The sequence below is a fragment of the Phoca vitulina genome, unplaced genomic scaffold (genome assembly GCF_004348235.1).
Source record: "Phoca vitulina isolate PV1807 unplaced genomic scaffold, GSC_HSeal_1.0 scaffold43, whole genome shotgun sequence".
NCBI classification, from domain to species: Eukaryota; Metazoa; Chordata; class Mammalia; order Carnivora; family Phocidae; genus Phoca; species Phoca vitulina.
This window is the reverse complement of record NW_022589746.1, coordinates 6,595,565-6,615,621: the sequence shown is the minus strand read 5'-3', so window position 1 is coordinate 6,615,621 and position 20,057 is coordinate 6,595,565. Positions and strand designations below refer to the sequence as shown.

The window sequence follows — 20,057 nt, the reverse complement described above, 5'->3', positions numbered from 1 at the left end:
ATGTGCAGTATTCCCCTAGCGCTGGAGTTCTGCCGTTCTCATTGATCGGTAAACTTGGTCTTGGCTGGCTGTTCTCGCTGATCTTCTGGGGGAGGGGCCTGTTGCCGTGGTTCCCAAATGTCTTTGCCCCGCCCTTGCCCGGTCCGGGCTAAGTAATCTGCTCGGGTTTGCTCTCCGCAGCTTTTGTTCCCTGCAAGCTTTCCGTACAGCTTTGGAGGCGGAGAGTGAAAATGGCGGCCTCCCAGTCTCCGCCCCGGAGGAGCCGAGAACTCGGGGTCCCGCTCCTCAGCGAGCCCCCAGAGAAAAGCAGTAGTCACTCCCGTCTCCCCGGTCTCCGGCTGCACTCGGTGCTCACCCGGCCTGTGACCGCGCCTTTCTATCTTGCACCCGACCCCGGGTGAAGTCTCCAAACCCAGCAGATCCCTGCGGTGCGCTCCCGCACCGCTCCTCCCGGGGGAGGAAGGGGAGTGTCCCCGGATCTGCCGCTTGTTGGGTCCCTGCTGGAGGAGCAGTTGCCCGACTGTGCCGCGGATCACGGTTTATGGCAACCCTGAGCTGAGACCCCGCGCCTGGGCTCCGTCTCTGCAGCCGGCTTCCCTGCTCCGATACCTGGGAGCTCTGCCGCACTCAGGCACCCCCGGTCTTTCTGTGACCCCGAGGGTCCTGAGACCACACTGTCCTGCGAGGGTTCCACCCCCCACTTCGCCACCAGAGTGATGTCCCTCAGCGGAGCAGACTTCTAAAAGTTCCGATTTTGTGCTCCGCGGCTCTATCACTTGCCAGAAGCGGCCGACGGAGGCCCCTCCCCCGCCGTCTATCCTCCCGAATTTCGCCTCGGATTCACTTCTCTGCACGTCCTACCTTCCATAAAGTGGTCGCTTTTCTGTTCAGAGAGTTGTTGCTATTCTTTTCTTCGATCTCCTGTTGAGTTTGTAGGTGTTCAGAATGGTTTGATCCCTATCCAGCTGAATTCCTGAGAGGAGACGAAATCCAGGTCTCCTACTCCTCCGCCATCTTGCTCCACCCCCTAAGATGTATTTTAATAGCTGAATCTTGTTTTTTTTCTTTATTGGTTGTTCAGTTGCTTTTGTTGGGTGAAGAGGTTGATATTAGTCTGATGTGTACATTTGCAGATGACCCCACATATGTGTAAACTTACATGCACCCACACATTCTTTATACATGTGTACATATATATCTCAATGAATGTATATATTTATGGTAGGTTTAATATTTGTAAAGCTTATATGTAATCAGATCAGTTTTGCAAATGAGCATAAGAGCAATGCAAAGAAATTAAAAATATGTAAGAAACTAGTGAATTGTAAAACTTCTGTTTGAACTTTAAAAGCCACACTCCATAATTTGAATCTTTCTTTTTTTAATGAAGATTTTTTAAATTATCAGTTTTAAGTCTCAAATCTCCATGTCCTTGGACAGTTTCTGTTCATCTGTAAATTACCTGTTTTCTGTGCCTTAACTTGTATAGTGGAGTATCTACATAATGTTAGGGCTAAAAATAGAGCCAATATTCTTCAATTCATGTTTCTGTTGTCTATAAGTTAGATATAATTCGTTTAGTAGTGCTAAGTTGTAATTATATTTGTGTTCTTCCTACTTCCTTACAAAAAGTACCAAGTAGTTCTTGCAATGGCATCCAGGATGCCATTTTCTTCTTATGGTTATGGATTATCTCAGTTTGTGATCACTGAATGCTCAATGAATACTGTTGGCTGAAAGGAAAATATATTAGTAATGAAAAAAAAGGGACCATATTTTAATGACCATATTTGGCCACTGTTTTCAGTCAGGTGCCTGCATACTATTGATTTAATCTCATGACACAAAAAGGTAAGAAGCATACAAATAAAGGAGTACATCTGTGTCAACATAGATAGTGCTTTAGTTTCCATGTATTATGATCATCCAGTTGTGAAGCATGATCATTATAATTTTTCTGTAGGTGTGAAAGCATGGATTTCCCTTTTCTATCCAGAATGTAAGCCTTAATAATGAAGACCATTTTATCTTTTGTATCCCTCAGAGATCTCTATTAAAATGTCCAAATAGTAGAGATCTAGTAAAGACTCATTTGGGTTTCAACACAGAAAATGGTTATTTATGGGTGTTTGGGGGGCTCAATTGGTTAAGCGTCCGACTCTTGGTTCCGGCTCAGGTCGTGATCTCAGGGTTGTGGGATCAAGCCCCACATGGGGTCCCGTGCTTGGCGGGGAGTCTGCTCCAGATTCTTTCTCCCTCTCCCTCTTCACCCCTCCCTGCTTGTGCTCTCTTTCTCTCTCTCTCTCAAATAAAATCTTAAAAAAAGAAAATGGTTATTTAATTTATATGTCTTAACAAGTTCCTGAAGTTGTGCTTGCTGTATATGGGCTTGAGAGGGGAGAAGCACTTCTGTATGAACAGCGATAAAAATAAACTGTAATGTGTATTTGTTTACAAACTAGAGCATTGTGTAACTGTGATCAAATTTGAATCACGAAGTTATTGAGCCATTTATTTCATAAGTCCAAAGTAGAGAATAGCAGGAAAATCTCTTTTTAGTACAATATATGCTAAAAAAAAATGTTTCTAAGCATGTGTTTAGGTAGGTGTATGCATAGGAAAGAAATCATCAAATAGTAGAACAGGTCATGATTCTGTTTAGGTCTTTTCGATCCTGGGTGGTTAAAACTTAGGAATGATGAATGCCTCTAAGAAGGGGAGGGGTGTTCTGTTACTTAAGAAAGCACGGAGTATCCAGAGGAAAGGGAGGAGTTGTTTTTTCCTCTCACAAGTGTGAGTTATCCCGGGTCAAGTACAGTCACAAGTGTGCTAACCTCTCTACCATTTAAGCTGGAGATTACTTGAAAAGCGTAGCCTTTCTCTGACCTTTTGGTAGTTAAGTTTGTGTTACAATATTACATTTCAGACAACTGGTGATATGTGGGTGGTTTTAATGAATTCTTTCTTGTTCAGATGAGCGATCTCCAGCTGCTCAGTATGTAGACCTGTTGCTGAACCCGGAGCGTTACACTGGCTATAAAGGGTCTTCCGCATGGAGAGTGTGGAACAGCATCTACGAAGAAAACTGTTTCAAGTAACTGGAGGGGGTAGGGGAAGGAGGAGGAATGGCTAGAGGGAGGATGGAGGAAGGGGAGTAGGGATCTGTTGGGAAAAAAAAAGATGTAAAAGAAGTCAAACCATTTTATGTTTGAATTTTGCACTTTTTCAGGCCTCGATCTGTTTATCGTCCTTTAAATCCTCTGGCACCTAGTCGAGGTGGGTTTTTCATACATTTTCATGCTTTTAGAGATTATTTACAAAATGCCTCTGTAACTAAACTTAATCTGAGTAAATTTTCAACTATATTTTCTTTAATTTGAATGATCAAAAGTATAAGGTTAGTTCATAGTTCAGCGTCAAGTTTTCTGCATGTTTTACATAATTGCATTTATTGAGTGCCTGATATGTACCAGGCCCTAAATAAAACAGGAGTTTTATGGGAAATAAAATATATGAGTAATCCATAGATATCAGAGGTTTCCTGGGGAACTCTTAAAAATCTGGATGCCCAGGGGCGCCTGGGTGGCTCAGTCGTTAAGCGTCTGCCTTTGGCTCAGGTCATGATCCCAGGGTCCTGGGATCGAGCCCCGCATCGGGCTCCCTGCTCGGCCAGGAGCCTGCTTCTCCCTCTCCCACTCCCCCTGCTTGTGTTCCCTCTCTAGCTGTCTCTCTCTCTGTGTCAAATAAATAAAATAAAATCTTTAAAAAAAAAAAAATCTGGATGCCCAGGCCCTATCCCATACTAATTAAGTCAGGATCTGTGGGCTTAGACCCAAGTGTTGTTATTTTTTTTTTTAACTGTCCAGATGATTCCAGTACGCAGGCACGTTTGACAACCAGTGGCTCCCAACGTGCTTCTCAGAGTTGAGCGTGCATACAAACTACCTCGGAGCCTTGTTGAAATACAGGTTCTGATGCTGTGGGTCTTGGGTGAAGCCCAGGATTCTAATGAGCCCCCAGATGATGCCCAGCGTGCTGGCTGGTCCATGCAGCACGTTTGAGTGCTAAGGATGCAGAGCTGTTGAAGACACTTAGGATGCCTGCAGCACCGCGGGAAACCTGCGCGGGCCGACTAGGTCGCAGCTTGCCACACCGGGCTGTTGAGCACATGAAATATGGCTGGTGCAGAACCAACTTTTACATCTGGCTGTTTGTTTAAATTTAAGAACTGAAGCAGTGTAAAATATTTTGTCATTAAACAGAACTTTACTGTTTTTTTTTTTTTTTTAATGTTTTTATTTATTTATTCATGAGAGTCAGAGAGAGAGAGAGAGAGGCAGAGGCAGAGGGAGAAGCAGGCTCCCCGCCTAGCAGGGAGCCCGATGCGGAACTCGATCCCAGGACCCTGGGATCATGACCTGAGCCGAAGGCAGACGCTTAACCATCTGAGCCACCCAGGCGCCCTGAACTTTACTGTTTGATAGGACACCTTTAGCTCTGGCCTCACACAATTATTGCATTGGAGCGCATGTATCCTTCTCACTTTCAAAACACGGATACTAGAAAAAACTTCACTAGAAATTTTTATTAGAAAAAATTTGGAATTACATATGTGGCTGGCATTATATTTCTATGGGACAGCATTTTTGGAGGTTAATCAACATAAAACTTACTGGGCACATCCTCAGTCTGTTGTCAGCAAGGAGCCAAACCCTGGGAGCAGCCCTGTAATTGACTTGCCATTCTGATGTTTTCTTTAGACCAGGGTTGATTTAAGAACTTGAATTTCCTGGTCTAGATTTGTATCTTCAAGGCATTTCTGAGAGCCAAAGAGACACAGAAAGGTTGACCGAAGGGACTGCTTTTAGATGCTCACTGTCTTACAGTGCGGCACATGTTCTTTCCCAAATTCATTCTGATACTGCTGGAAAAGGGAATTGGATCATGAAAAAGGTGTGCATCGTTTGCTATTTTTACCCTTATAACTTATTATAAAAATGAAAACCACACACACACACAATGGAAACAACACAAAAGTTATATAAAGTAAAAAGAGAAAGCTCCCCCTTACCCTTCCCCCATACCCACCCTGCCTCCACACCTCTCTTCCATAGTACAGAGTTTGGTAGGTATTCTTTCAGATCTTTTCTATGATCACTTTTTTTTTTTTTTTTAGGATTGGAGTTAAAATATTTTTTTAAATAGATGTATAATTGACATACAACATTGTATTAGTTTCAGGTGTTTAATACAATGTTTAGATATTTGTGTATATTGCAGAATGATCACAGTGAGTCTAGTTAACATCTGTGACCATAATTACAGAATTTTTATTCTTGTGATGAGAACTTTTAAGATCTACTCTCTTACCAACTTTAAAATACAGTGTTATTAATTGTAGTTGACATGCTGTACATGACAGTCCCAGGACTTATAAGCTGGTACCTTTTGACACCGTTTACGTGTTTTGCCCACTCCCCACCCCCTGTCTCTGGCAACCACCCATCTGTTCTCTGGATCTATGAGCTTGGAGGGTTTTGTTTTGTTTTTAGATTCCACACGCAAGAGAGCTCATACAGTATCTGTCCTTCTCTGACTGACTGCCCTCAGCATGAATTTCCTTCTTTTTTATGGTTGAATAATATGATCACTTCCTTTTAAAGCAGAAAACATAGTTCATTTAATGAAACCATCACATCCTAAGAAATACCTCACGTCCATGTTGTGACAAATTAGAGACGTGAGACCGCTGGAAAGATGAGAGGAAGGAGAGTGCCACGTAGGAAAAGACAGAGGCAGAAAGAGGGGGCAGAAAACCTGACTAAGAAAGAAGGGAGACGGAGCACCAGGTGAGGGGAGAGCAGGGGTCCCGGTTGCCGGGTGAGAAATCTGTGCAGTAATCAAGCGGCTCGGGCTGATGTGCTCTGTGCGCCGTGCCCACGGCAACTGCTGGCATCCGCTCGCAGCTCCTCAGCAGTCTGGGCTCGGCCGCCCGCACGCTCTTGCTGAGCCACACAGCGAGGCTTCTCTGGCTGGCTTTCCAACAGCTTTTGAACAACAGAACCTTTCTTCCCGAAAATGAAACCCGGTATGAGAAGTCCACATACAAAGCCGATAAAGGCCGAGCTGCTGTGCTCCCGAGAGCCCAACCTCTGGCTGCTTCCCCCTGTCTGGGCAGCTCTGTGGCACCCCCAGTGAGGGTTCCACTGACCACGGTTTGGGAAATACTTTCCTTAAGGTGTGTATAGGCCGAGGAGCGGCAACTTGGAAGAGAAGAGAGGGTTGTGTATATAATGATGAAAGGAGTGCCTGTGTCCATTGGCTCATTATTGAAACTAGTGATCTTTAGGAGTATTTTTAGATGCTTTCTGATATTTTTTACTGCATAAAACATATGAAGATCTTGTATTTTGGGCCTGTATTCTTATTAAGAAGTCTCACTTGCAGGGTGACTACACCCTGACCAAGGTCCATAGTGTAATTAATAGTTTAACACACAGTAAGTGTTTTAATCTCATTAAAGTAAATAAAATTAGAATCTGAACTGTGGAGGACAGTTTCTAAAATCCTGTTTACTGTTTTCTTTTTCAGGAGAAGATGATGGTGAGTTAAAATTCTTGTGTTTGGGTATGCCTCGGGTATAGAGGAAATGTTTTTAATGATCAAAATTTGATTTTTCCTCTGTTTAATTCAAAAGAAAATGTTTATCCTATTTTTTCAGAAATAGCTACCAATGAATGGTGACAAAAAATAAGAGTTTTATAATGTAAATTTACCCTATGTTTAAAAAAACTATAAATTCCCTTTTACTTAAATGTTTAGTATAGAAACCAGGATTACATTCCAACTTCCCAATTATCTGGTTATTATAATCTACTAAAATATGTTCTGAAGAAATGGAGAGAAGTTAAGATAGTTTTACCAGATAATTTGTCTTGTGACTTTATTTTCTTACTGACTTTGTAATTTATAATCTCAGTTATTGTAATACTTAATCTGGTGAATAGTGATTTATCAACAGTTGGTTATTCCAGGTTACCAGATGAGTATCAGTCATAATAAATTGCCCCCAAACAGGCAAAATAATTATTTCAAATGGATGTTTACTTATCTGTGTTCAGGGACACAGTGATGGGCATTGTGCAAGATAGAAATATGTATAAAACATGACGCCTTCGCTCCAGGAGCTGACAGTATATCGCAGGAACGATAAGCCCTGTACATGATGATAAGAGGTGCTGCACATACATAGTACGAGCAGTAGGTGGTAGAGCTCTTCAGAGGTGGGACAGAGCCTCTCCCTGGAGGGATCTGGAAGTGGCATTTGAGATGAGTTTTGGGTAATGGGACAGATGTAGTCTAGTAGAATTGGATCCTGTGTGCGATTAGGAGAAAATCGCAGGGACCATGGAGTTGGAAAGGGAAGGATCAGGCATGTTTGGGGAGACCCTCTTAGCAGTAGGGAAGACTTTATGTAGGAGTGGTTTAAGTTAGAAAGATGAGAGGCCAGATTATTGAGGGCTTGGGAGCTCAACTTTCCCTGATGGCATTTGGGGTTTCTCGAGTAAACAAGCGAGCTCATGATGAATGGCCCTTAGGAAGAGTATGTTGAATGAATTAATCTGTGGGAAGATGTTTGTATAGTTTTACAAAATGTGGAGACTCTCAGGAAACAAAGCAATTCCTCACCATCTAATTTATCCCCTAGACTCCTTGCTCAGCTCATCTATGTGTTGGGTTTTTCTTATGCTTTGCTTTTCTTAAATAAAGTAATGCATTTTGTGAGTTACTTATCTTTAACTATTTTGATCTGTATTGACTGCCATTTTTGTTCCACTCAGAACAGTACTGATCTAGAACTAGATCTTTTAGCATTAGTACATAGGAAAGTCAGGTCCCTCTGTATAATAGTCATTGACTTTTCTGAAAAATTATCTCGAAAATTAAGGGATTTTAAAGTTACCCCTTGAAATTTAGTAGTCTTAGATAATTGAGGTAATATACATAGCTTTACTGCTCAGGAAAAAATGGAATAATTACTGATTTGATTTTTGTATTATAATTCACTGTTTTTTCTAGAATTTTTAAGGAGTTCTATGGTTATCAAAAGCAAATTTAAAATTTTTAAGCTCTTTCACCTTCTAATGAATAAGATTTACATAATATTTTGACTGAAATATTTTCTTAAAATTTTTGCTTAGTTAAATATCATTTATAAGAAAATTGTCCAAAAGTTGCTTAAATTACTTTAGGGCTTTATTTTCTAGAACCATATGCCAATTTTTCTACTTCACATGAAGCAGTGGTCATTTCTAGAGATATTCCTTAGTCTGTCATAGGAAATATTTTATATACTTAATTTATTCTAATTTGTAAATGACTGTTTAAAATATTTTAACCCAAATCTGTGTGTGTGTGTGTGTGTGTGTGTTTTTTTTAAGGAGAATCATTCTACACGTGGCTGGAAGGTAAACATACATGTCTGCATTTTAAATTTATTGGTTTCTTGTAAAAAATGTATGGATTTATTTAATATATTTTTGTAAGTTCAGGATTCATTACCTAGACAACTAATTGTGACAGTGTTTGAAAGAAAATGATGTATTTTAAGTTATGTATTTTAGGATACAATGGTTTGAAAATTTTGAGGCTATTGCTCAGCCAAGAATAATCAGCATTAGGGAAATATACAGGGCAGATACTGGCCTCGGGTTTTCATAACTAGCTTCTCAGTGTTATTTTCATTCTGTATATACCACTCATCCAGACTGCTTTCTAGTAACCATTATGCAAACTACTTTGTAAGTAGAGACCTTCTTTTTGGAAGGAAGTACTTTTTATATATATATGAAATTGAGGGAAGGTAAATTTGATTTCAGAAGATTTTAAACAGTGTTTACACATGTTAATATAGCCTAAACTTGTCTAATTAAAAGATAAAGCAATATAGATCCCAGGAGATACTTTGCATTCTTACATTTTCTAGTGTTGAAAATACAAATGCTATTAATGGAAAGCTAAAACATTCTAGGATTTTAACAATTTTGTTTAAAAACTGGATATATGATGCTTTTAAAAAATTTACCAAATTGCCATTCATTTATGAAAGCAAAAGTTAAAATGTATTAATGAAAGATAAGCAAGTTGAATGATACAGGGGATCATAACCTTATAGGAACTCTACAGAGTAAAACTAAGTACTTAATTCTATTTTATGTCTGCTAATTGGTGATGTTATCTTGGTGAACATGATTTCTCTTTGTTTTTAATGAAGTGTGTACATATATTGGCCATTATTAAGGTGAACGTTATTGATGTGCCACTACTACTAGGAATGATATTGATAAATGGCCTATGTGGAAGACGATTCTTAACTTTGTTTCATTAGCTGTATTGTAAAGATACAAATTGTGGAAAGTAGTATTGAGGTTAAAAGAGGTGGTGAGAGACTCTGAATATTGCTAGTGGAGGATGGGAGTGAAATGTATGGGCAATATTGAATTCTAGGGTATTCTGTATTAGCCACTTTTGTAGTATCCTACCAATGTAAGCCCCTGATTATTGATACATGGTTTCAGAGAACACTCCTATTTTTATAGGCAACTGACTCAACTTTTCTGAGATTCAATTTCCTCATCTGGGCCATGAGACTGGCAATAGCCAACCATCTTACCTACACTGTGAGTGTAGATGATGCCTGTAAAAATGCCTTTGAAAATCACTAGTGTCCAAATGTCACATAATCCTGTTATTGTAAATCTAGCCCTTTTGTGAGAGAAAAAATTACTGTCAGTGTCTTATAAATCACTTGATGAATGTGAATTTGAATGAAATTAAATCCAAAAGAAAGAGACCCACTCTCTAAATTGGATAGTTGAATTTGCTCTGTATTGTTAGAAATAGAAGCAGTATAAAGAACACCCAAAAAACAAATAATCCAGTCAGAAAATGGGCAGAAGACATGAACAGACACTTCTCCAAAGACGACGTACAAATGGCTAACAGACACATGAAAAAATGTTCAACATCATCAGCCATCAGGGAAATTCAAGTCAAAACCACACTGAGATATCACCTTACACCAGTTAGAATGGCAAAAATTGACAAGGCAAGAAACAACAAATGTTGGAGAGGTTGTGGAGAAAGGGGAACCTTCTTACACTGTTGGTGAGAATGCAAGTTGGTACAACCACTCTGGAAAACAGTATGGAGGTTCCTCAAGACGTTAAAAATAGAGCTACCCTACAACCCAACAATTGCACTACTGGGTATTTACCCCAAAGATACAGATATAGTGAAAAGAAGGGGCACATGCACCCCAGTGTTCATAGCAACAATGTCCACAATGGCCAAACTGTGGAAGGAGCCAAGAGGCCCTTCAACAGATGAATGGATAAAGAAGATGTGGTCCATATATACAATGGAATATTAGCCATCAGAAAGGATGAATACCCACCATTTGCATTGACATGGATGGAACTGGAGGGGATTATGCTAAGTGAAATAAGCAGAGAAAGACAATTATACGGTTTCACTCATATGTAGAACATAAGGAATAGCACAGAGGACATTAGGGGAAGGGAGGGAAAACTGAAGGGGGGGAATCAGAGGGGGAGATGAACCATGAGAGACTACAGACTCCGGGAAACAATCTGAGGGTTTCATAGGGGAGGGGGTTGGGGGATGGGGTAGCCGGGTGATGGGTATTAAGGAGGGCACGTGTTGCAATGAGCACTGAGTGTGTTATATGCAAACAGTGGATCATGGAACATTACATCAAAAACTAATGATGTATGGTGACTAACATAATAAAAATAATATTATTCAGGAAAAAAAAAGAAATAGAAGCTGGTAAATTTTGCCTTTGTAAATCAGCTTTTGCAGAAGTTACTTAACAGTCATCCAGGAATTTCAACCAATAAACATTGTACGTTGACTATTTACTATGTGAGCAGAATCATATCAGATGGAGTGCAGGAATATGATGGAAAATTATTTTATGTTGTTACTTACTGTGTTACTTAACATTTTCACGGGGACCTCAGTGGTCGGAGACTGCGTCATGCAGGGAAAAGCTGTCCAGCACTTTCCTGCCGACTGTGTTGTGTCTTGTTAGTACACTCAATTGGCACATCTTTTATTTTTACCATTTTGCTTTAAGTTACCTAATTTTCAGTTTATGGAAGTACATGTCTACTCCTCGCTCCTCACTTATCATCCATCCCCATTTCAAATACGGAGCTTTGAGGGCTTTGCAAATGAGAATGGCCTCCTCGTTTATGCTCTTATTTTTAGGCATATGAATTTTCACAAGCTTTGCTTTGTCTGTTTTCCCTTCTCTGGTCTTTAGAGAGGTAGGTTAGAAGGAAAAGAAAGTGAACTTCAGATCTGATCGTTTCATTTGATAACTGATTTGATTAAAAGTTTTACTAGAAGAGAAGTAATATTTTATCAAACTTGTTCATGATGTTTGTATACCTTGCTATCATGAACATTCAAAATTGCTCATATACTTTTAGTAGAAGCTGCAAAAAAGAACTTAATTTCTGCTTTTTGGTGCCCATTTGTACAATGGGAATATTCTGGCAAGAATTCTGAATTAGAGAATGAGATCTCAAAAGAATTGTTTTTTCCTATGAGAAGCTACTTGCTTCAGAGCCATATAGGGTAGAATATAGAGTAAATTGAAGATCTAAAAGATCTTGGGGAAAATGCAAAGTAAGCCACATTTTAAAAATCCCTCAGCTTATAAATGAGGTTATTTCTTATTCCTTCCCACTATTGAAGCCCATTTTCCCCAGGAGTAATTAAAAAACAAAAACCAAAAAACAAAACATGACAAAAACCAAAAAATGCTATTGGATGGTAAGGGAAGGAAAAAGCGAATTGCTTTGCATTTAGTGGATTCTTAAAACTTAGGTTTTCGCATTTTTCTTTATTTAAAAAATTATAAAGAACCTTCTCTAGAATTTCTTTTTTATTATGGTAAAATATATATAACATAAAATTTACCATCTTAACCATCTTAAACTTAGTGGCATTAAGTACATTTACAATGCATATTACTCTTATAATAAGAGAAAATCTTTTAAAATTGAGGCAGGGGTAGGATAGGATAGTGGAATTATCTTGACCTCCATTTGAGCAAAACCCTTAAGACTACATAAAATAATTTTCCATCATATTCCTGTACTCCATCTGATATGATTCTGCTCACATAGTAAATAGTCAACATACATTGTTTATTGATTGAAATGTCTGGTTGACTGTTTTCCAGCTTTGGGCTCCTTACAAGTGGACCATACAGTTAAGTAGAACTGGAGAATTCTAGGGCAGAGGATTAGTAAGACACACTAAAGAATCTGAGGAAGAAGAGAAATGGAATGCAGTCTCTTCTTCCTCCACAATCAAGTAGGTTCAGAGAAAGGACATCTCTAGGGAAGGGAAAAGGAGAAGCAGCTATTGTTAAGCCAAAGCAGTGACTTTGAATTATATTTGCTTTGGTTTAGCCTAACCCATGAAAAATCTGTGCTGTTGCCTTCTGGGTAGCGTGGGAACTTGCCAAGTACATCCTTAGTGCTTAGATCTCCAGAGCCCAACATTTTCTGTCTCATTCTGCATTAAGTTATCATATTCATAACTCCATTCTGAAGTCAGAATCTTATTTTATCTTATAGTGAGAGAATTTTGATCTAATCATTTAATATTATTCCTTATTTTTAATGTCCTTGAAACTTACCTTTAAAAATAAGCCTGTGTACTGAATCTTCTTGAGTCAGTATTTCCATTATCTAAATGGATGTGGTTTCTTTTTCAATATTTTTCTGAATAGGTTTGTGTCTGGAAAAGAGAGTCTTCTATAAGCTTATATCCGGACTTCATGCTAGTATCAATTTACATCTATGTGCAAATTATCTTTTGGAAGGTAATCACATTTTTATGTAGAAATCTTGCCTTCTATTAGTGTAAAAATTGTTGGGGGGGAATATATTTTCTCTAGAGAAAAATCCTATTTCTTAAAGATGTATTATGTATTTCTCTTTCTCTTTAGAAACCTGGGGTAAACCTAGCTGGGGACCTAATATGAAAGAATTTAAACGCCGCTTTGACCCTATGGAAACTAAGGGAGAAGGTCCAAGAAGGCTTAAGAATCTGTACTTTTTATACTTAATTGAGCTTCGAGCTTTATCAAAGGTGGCCCCATATTTTGAGCGCTCAATTGTCGATCTTTACACTGGAAATGGAGAAGAAGATGCTAACACAAAAACCCTTCTACTGAATATCTTTCAAGATACAAAGTAAGAATTGAGTATCAGTGATCTGAAATTCTGCACTCTGAATATGAATGAGATAGTACTTGAAAGACAACAGAAACTGACTCCTAAAAGTTAGTTAGGAAGAGGGAGAATTAGAACTGAGAAGGAACATGGTCAGTAGAACAGTAGAACAGCCTAGTCACACTTGAGAATAGGCCCTGTTTTCAAACAGAACTTTGAATTTTATGTAGTATCAAAGTTTAATGGTATTTTATTTTATTTTAAAGATTTATTTATTTTAGAGAGAGACAGCAAGTGGGGGGAAGGGACGGGAGAGAGGGAGTGAGTGAGTCTTAAGCATACTCTGGGCAAATTGCAGAGCCCAACCTGGGACTTGATCCCACGACCACGATCATGACCTGAACGGAAACCAAGAGTTGGACACTTAACTGACCGCGCCACCCAGATGCCCCAAAGTTTAATGCGATTTTAGTATTTTTTTCCTTTTTTTTTTTTTAACCAGTTTTGTATTCAGTTGCTTTTTAAATTCAGATGGTGCTGTGTGTTCACGTGAAAGTAGATACCTAAGGGAACATTAGCTTTACGTTCTAGAATATACCTCTTAAAAAAATGCTGGTCTATAAAATTTGAGTTTACTGGTTGTTAAAATGAGCATGAACCAAAGTTGGATTAAGAAGTGTTCAAATTATGCATTAAAATTTAAAACATCTTTTTAATGATGTTGCACATTTTTCACATAAATTGCTTTTAAGTTCAATTTTTAGATGATTTTTATCATGTAATTTCTTTAAAACATTACAGTCTTATAAATTAAAAAGCCATTTTTATGTGACTTTACTCTTTGAATAGTTTACGTGTGAACTATTTGCCACCTTCCTGTGTTATTAAACTTTACACACAAGTAAATTACAAATTGTAAATACTTGTGGGGATAGAAAATTCTGCCAGAGCTCTACTGCACAGTACGTGAATTTTTTGTCTGTAACTTGTAATGTTGTCATTTCATCAGGTCCTTTCCCATGCACTTTGATGAGAAGTCCATGTTTGCAGGTGACAAAAAGGGGGCCAAGTCATTAAAGGTAAAAAGTTCTTGATTGGGGGATAGGATCGGGAGCAGTTGACTGGCTGTGTTTTAATCCCATCCATCTAAACTCTTCTTGCCCAGTCCTCCATCTTGTTGAAGTTGGTTTGACTGGATTTTGCTATAAACGGCACAGAAAGCCCCTTCTCCAGACTTTTCAATTCCTTTCTCCTTTCTAGTTTGGCCAACTCCTAGTGAAGCCTCTGTTGTTAACTGACCGATGAATATGGCACCTTTGTAAAGGTCTTTTAAAAGGTTAACACCTTTTTTGAGAGAAAGTTTTCTTGCTTTAAAATCATAATGTATTGTTTTGATTTTAAAAATCATGACTTTGCCACTTTGAAGGCATCAAATACTATATTTTTCTAAAGTTTATTTTATGGAATATTTTATGGGATGTTCAAATTTCTGGAACTATTATGCTTTTGTCTTTATGGACTAACATAAAAGGTAAAAATTACCTGTTACCCTGTGATATCAGAGGAGAATGTATTTTAGGAACATTTTCAAACTTCATGTTGGCAGCTCTTTGTTTTCATTTGCTTACGGCATATTAAGGAATATGTTGTACCCTTAAAATGTTCATAAAAGTATTTGAAATTGACTGGCAAGCAGTCTTCTAGTGCAGCTCCACGTCTTTTATATGCAATTCTGAAATCCAGAAAGCTCCAAAAGCTGAAACATTTTTCTTATGTTTGGTGCAAATTAATTTGTTAGCAAAACCTGACCTGTACTGATGTAAGAGTATAGTGCTTTTTAAAAATTCTGCTTTGTTTGAATATTCTTACATTTTGCTACAGAACCATTAATGTATGTGATTACTAGGTGTTGCCACACACTCTGGTGGGGTGTTTCATAATAAATAATGTATGTACTATATTTCTAAAATTTGGAATTCTGAAACACATTTGGCCCTGAGATGTTTTAGATGCTCATTGATAAATGAGCACTGAGTGATTCTCCATTGGTAGGAGTCTCTTGGTGCTTCTGAAGTGAAGTAACTTAGTCATAACTGCATTTTAGTTTTGGAAGGTTGTTTTATGATTATTTTAGCGGTATATTGCTATTGTGGTATTTACCATAACGTTAATTTATTTTTATAATGCTTCCTATTTTTAAAGTATTTATACAAGTATTATACTTTTGGACAATTCTGTGGTTCTTTTTGTGGAGGAAGAAGATAGGAGTGAGAAAAGAACTAGCTGTCATCTATGAATTAATGGAAATTGTGTTTGCTGTTTTTCAAAGGTGTATAAAGGAGAACTTAAGTCCGTTTTTCCATCTCCTCCCAAGAACATGAATTACATGAGAATGGAGCAAAGGACTTTCGTGTTCTTTATTTTGTCTTTTAGCCAGGGTACTGTTTCTTTGGAACCTTTGGAAAGCAGCCGGGCAGGGCTTCTGGTGGCCAGAGTTTTTAGGCTGCTTGCCTCTAGCTTCATGCAATAAAATGCTTACCTCAGTACAGTAAAATGAAATTTATTCTCTATGTTTACCACATGAAAAAGATGAGGAAACTCTATTAACTACTGTTAGCCTCAGAGGAGACTGGCCTTTGAGTCCTAGAAACCATGCCCAGTTGCTTACAGGCTGAAGAATCCTCCCTGTGTAGGAAGCAATTGCAGCACAGTCCAAGGATCCAGTTAGCAAACATCCCTGGAGAGGCTGACTGGGAAATGCAGGGGACTGTGAGAGCACACCCTCCATACAGCCCTGTCATCATCGGTGCTCAGGGAACACCCATTACAGTGTGTGGTAAGGAAAAAGGTGAAAACCGATCAGTGGTCTAAGACCACTTTTCTTTTCTGATTTGGACTCACGCAAGCAATACATGAAAAATAAACCAAACATAGTATAGATAGATTTACCACTGGCTATATGCGGATATCAAATGGAGGCAGCAGTTAAGTTCCTTAAAAGTAAAAACCATGAATCATTACTTTTGTTTTTCCCATAGTGCCTATGTTGGTGCTTTGCATAGAGTAGCAGCTCAATAAAAAGTTTGTTGAATTAATATGTGGAATGGATTTTATGAATTTCCATGGCTAGTAGTTTTAGGTGCCATGTTATGCTGTACAAATCCAATTATTTTTCTTCTTCACTGTTGAAAAACACAAGTCATTCATTAATAAGCTTCAGAACTTTTATTTCTTGTATAATTCATACAAGTGCAGTTTAATTTTTAAGACTCTAATGAGAATAAAAATATTTTCTGCATGTTAGGAGGAATTTCGCTTACATTTCAAGAATATCTCCCGTATAATGGACTGTGTTGGATGTGACAAATGCAGATTATGGGGGAAATTGCAGGTTTGTGTTTTGTCTTCTGTTTTAAAACTATTACTAACCTTAAATATTCCTACTGGGAAGTTGCAAGTTTTTATACCCTCATTGTTCATTGAAACAGAAGATCTGAAGTATGGTTTTTCTGCTTTATTGATGAAAAAGATGAATATGTTAAATCTGTGTTACATGTGTAAGAATGTTTTTCCTATTCTGTGTTAATGATTTTGGTTTTATTGTATCTGTTTCTATTGGTACAATCTGAGATTCATTTCTGAAGTTGGTGATTATAAATAGTGTATGAGTATTTTGTAGACCCATATAAAAAATATGATATAAAAAGAATTCATTATCAAATTTCCATCACTGAATTTGAATTTCAAATGGTCACAAAAAAGGAAAGTTCTGCCAAGGAGGCCCATTTCTCTCTATATATATTCAGTGTAAAAAGGATTGTTTGATGTTTTATCTTATTTTTTTTACAAAGATGTAAGTCAGAAAATCAGGAGACAGAATTATTTTAATGGAGACTACACTGAAATCAGATGTTTCTTTTTCTCTGGTTCTAATAATTGATAAATTTTTAAGTGTAGTTATCACTAATAATTTCTAAGTTTTGAATTGCTAGGGGCTGTCAAAAATGCTTTCAGGGTTACATATTGAACATTGTAATCCTCATGTGATATTTTCTAGGTTAAGAAAGGGCATTTTAGTAATTTATGTCCAACAAATGTTAAACTATTCAGGTTCCTTAACAGTTAAGATAAATTTATCATGCATAATATATCAGGAAGTAGAAACTGTATTTTGCAGTTTGACATTTTGGTGAAAAGTTCAGTTCATACGAATTTCTTGACTCTCATCACAGTGACTGCGTATTCCTTTCAACCTTTATAGTAATTGTTATTACATTAATTTAATTTTTATGTGTTTCACTATTTTCTCTAGACTCAGGGTCTAGGAACTGCCCTGAAGATATTATTCTCTGAAAAAGAAATCCAAAAGCTTCCAGAGAACAGCCCATCTAAAGGCTTCCAACTCACTCGACAGGAAATAGTTGCTCTTTTAAATGCTTTCGGAAGGTAAGAACACTTTTCACAGTGAAGACTTGCTGGGGTTTGCTGGTTTCAGCAAACTTCAAAGATCGTCTTCTCTGCTAAAGTAGTTTGTTTTGCTTTATTTGGTCGACAAAGAGAAAGAATTATATACTGTCATATCCCTACTCACAAGCCAGGGTCTCAGCAGGTCACAGGAAAATTAATAGTGTCAGATTGCCAGTGTTTCTGTTGTCTCCTCAGTTTTGTGGGGAAAATATTCTAATATTCAGCCGGCTATAACTTGGTCAAGTACAATAGCAGGAGTAAAGAAAGGAAAGCTTGGTTGAGATGGTGATCAAAGAAAAAGAGATTAAACCTTCTCACTGCTTTTTTTTTTTCTTAAAGATTTTCTGTATTTGAGAGAGACAGAGCAGGTGCATGCAGGAGCAGGGGGAGGGGCAGATGAGGAGCGAGAGAGAGAATCTCAAGCAGATGCCATCCAGCCCAACGCGGGGCTCGATCCCACAACCATGAGATCATCAGGACCTGAGCTGAAACCAAGAGTCAGAAGCTTAACCCACTGAGCCACTCAGGCGCCCCTGATTTTTATTTCTTAAGCAGAGGATGCTTTTCCCCTCCATTCATTCTTACCCCATTTTTCCCCTGCATAGATCTATATAGTTTGCTTTTGGTTTATGCCACAAATGGTTTCAAACAGAATTTGAATTTGCCTACAGTGATACATGCGCTACCAGCTAACTGAGGAATACAGAACAGAAGGAAAAGAATCCTAGAAAATAAAACTGTGCTGCCCTGGAAAATACAAAGTCAAGGAAGAACTGTTTAAAAAAAAAGGGGAGGGGGGAGCCAAGTGATACAGAGATTATTTCTTATGTTTTCTTAACATGCATTTTTAAGTTAAAAAGGGGGCAGTTAAGTGAAAAATAAATTGTTCCTTCCCCATCGTAGAAGATTATACCTGTTGTTCCCATGTATTTACAGATGACTGTGTAGGTTGGGATTTCAAGCCTAAGCTAGACATGATGTCCATTACTGATGATGTCCATCAGTAATTAGTACTTCCTGAAGAATTTAGTTCACCCACTTATGAGGCCTGTAAATAAGATAAAACAGGAGAAACTGAATTAAATTTAGAATATTTAAATGTAATTTAAATGACAAATATTTTCAACAATTTATACATTTTAAATCCAAATAAAATTAAATTGAGAAAAAAACAGATGTTAACGTCCTCAAAATGTCTCTGAGTCTCAGAACATCCATAGAGACAACCCTGTCGGCTTCAGTTCTCTATCTAGAGCCTGGTATTTCCTTCTGCTGTTCTGTGAAGACAACTGGGTTCTGAGCCAGACTAGTTAATATCATCACCACACAGTTACAGAATTCTTTTTCTTGTGATAAGGTTTAAGGTTTACTTTCTTAGCAACTTCCAAATACATAAGCATTATTTTATTTTTTATTAAGTTTTTTAATTCCAGTGTAGTTAACATACAGTGTAATATTAGATTCAGCTGTACAATATAGTGATTCAGCAGTTCCGTACCACACCCAGTGCTCATCTCGGCAAGTGCCTGCCTTCATTCCCATCACCTGTTTCCTCCATCCCCCCCCCCCCCACCTCCCCTCTGGGAACCATCCGTGTGTTCTCTGTAGTTGAGAGTCTGTTTCTTGGTTGTCTCTTTTTTCAATATATGCCAATACTCTGTTACAAGGACATACCACAGTTTACTTAGCCACTCTCCTTTTAATCTTAATTGAGCCCTGCTTTTTAATTTATATGGATTCTGTACATTTACTTTTTCCTTAGAGAATGTTACAGTTTTTCTTTTTTGTTATAGTTTTTCTTAATAATTGTTAATGGGATCTTTTCATTTTATCTTCTACCTGATTATCAGTCCGTTTAAAGAGTAAATGACTCTGGCTGCATTAACACATAAAATCACCGTGTTACACCTCGGCGAGTTTGTGCATTCGTTTTTCTGAAGTGAATTAGTTTTCTCTGACGGCCTGTTGAATACAGTTTTACCTCAGAGCCCCGAGCCCCGCATCGTTTGTCACATGGTGCTAGTAGGCAGAGACACACGATGAGCATTATCTGTGGTTCTGGCCACTGAGTCCTGGAAAACGGGGCTTCTTTACCTTGAATACTCTACAAGTGTCTTTGCTGCAGGAACAGCCATTTTCTGATAGTTCCAACTTTCGTCTCAGACGGTTTCCTTTCCAGCAAAGAGCTAGGGCATTGCTCTCCCTGTTGGGTGTGACAGTGCACCGCAGCGCCCCCTCCAGGAGAGACGCGGTAGGTCAGTGCGCGCGCGCTGTGTGCCCCACCCCTCCCTGGCTGCCGGGACGAGGAAAAGC

General features: G+C 38.3%; 1 protein-coding gene across 2 annotated transcripts in view; it reads left to right on the top strand.

Moving 5' to 3' along the window:
• The window catches only part of ERO1B (endoplasmic reticulum oxidoreductase 1 beta), a 66,496-nt gene that overhangs the window by 42,266 nt on the left and 4,173 nt on the right, over positions 1 to 20,057 (top strand). For both annotated transcript variants that reach the window (XM_032430244.1, XM_032430245.1), the window contains 9 exons: positions 2,974 to 3,094; positions 3,230 to 3,276; positions 6,592 to 6,603; positions 8,442 to 8,468; positions 12,833 to 12,925; positions 13,052 to 13,298; positions 14,287 to 14,356; positions 16,582 to 16,668; positions 17,590 to 17,723. In XM_032430244.1, coding sequence (XP_032286135.1) covers positions 2,974 to 3,094; positions 3,230 to 3,276; positions 6,592 to 6,603; positions 8,442 to 8,468; positions 12,833 to 12,925; positions 13,052 to 13,298; positions 14,287 to 14,356; positions 16,582 to 16,668; positions 17,590 to 17,723 — 838 coding nt within the window. The remainder of the gene's footprint in view (positions 1 to 2,973; positions 3,095 to 3,229; positions 3,277 to 6,591; positions 6,604 to 8,441; positions 8,469 to 12,832; positions 12,926 to 13,051; positions 13,299 to 14,286; positions 14,357 to 16,581; positions 16,669 to 17,589; positions 17,724 to 20,057) is intronic.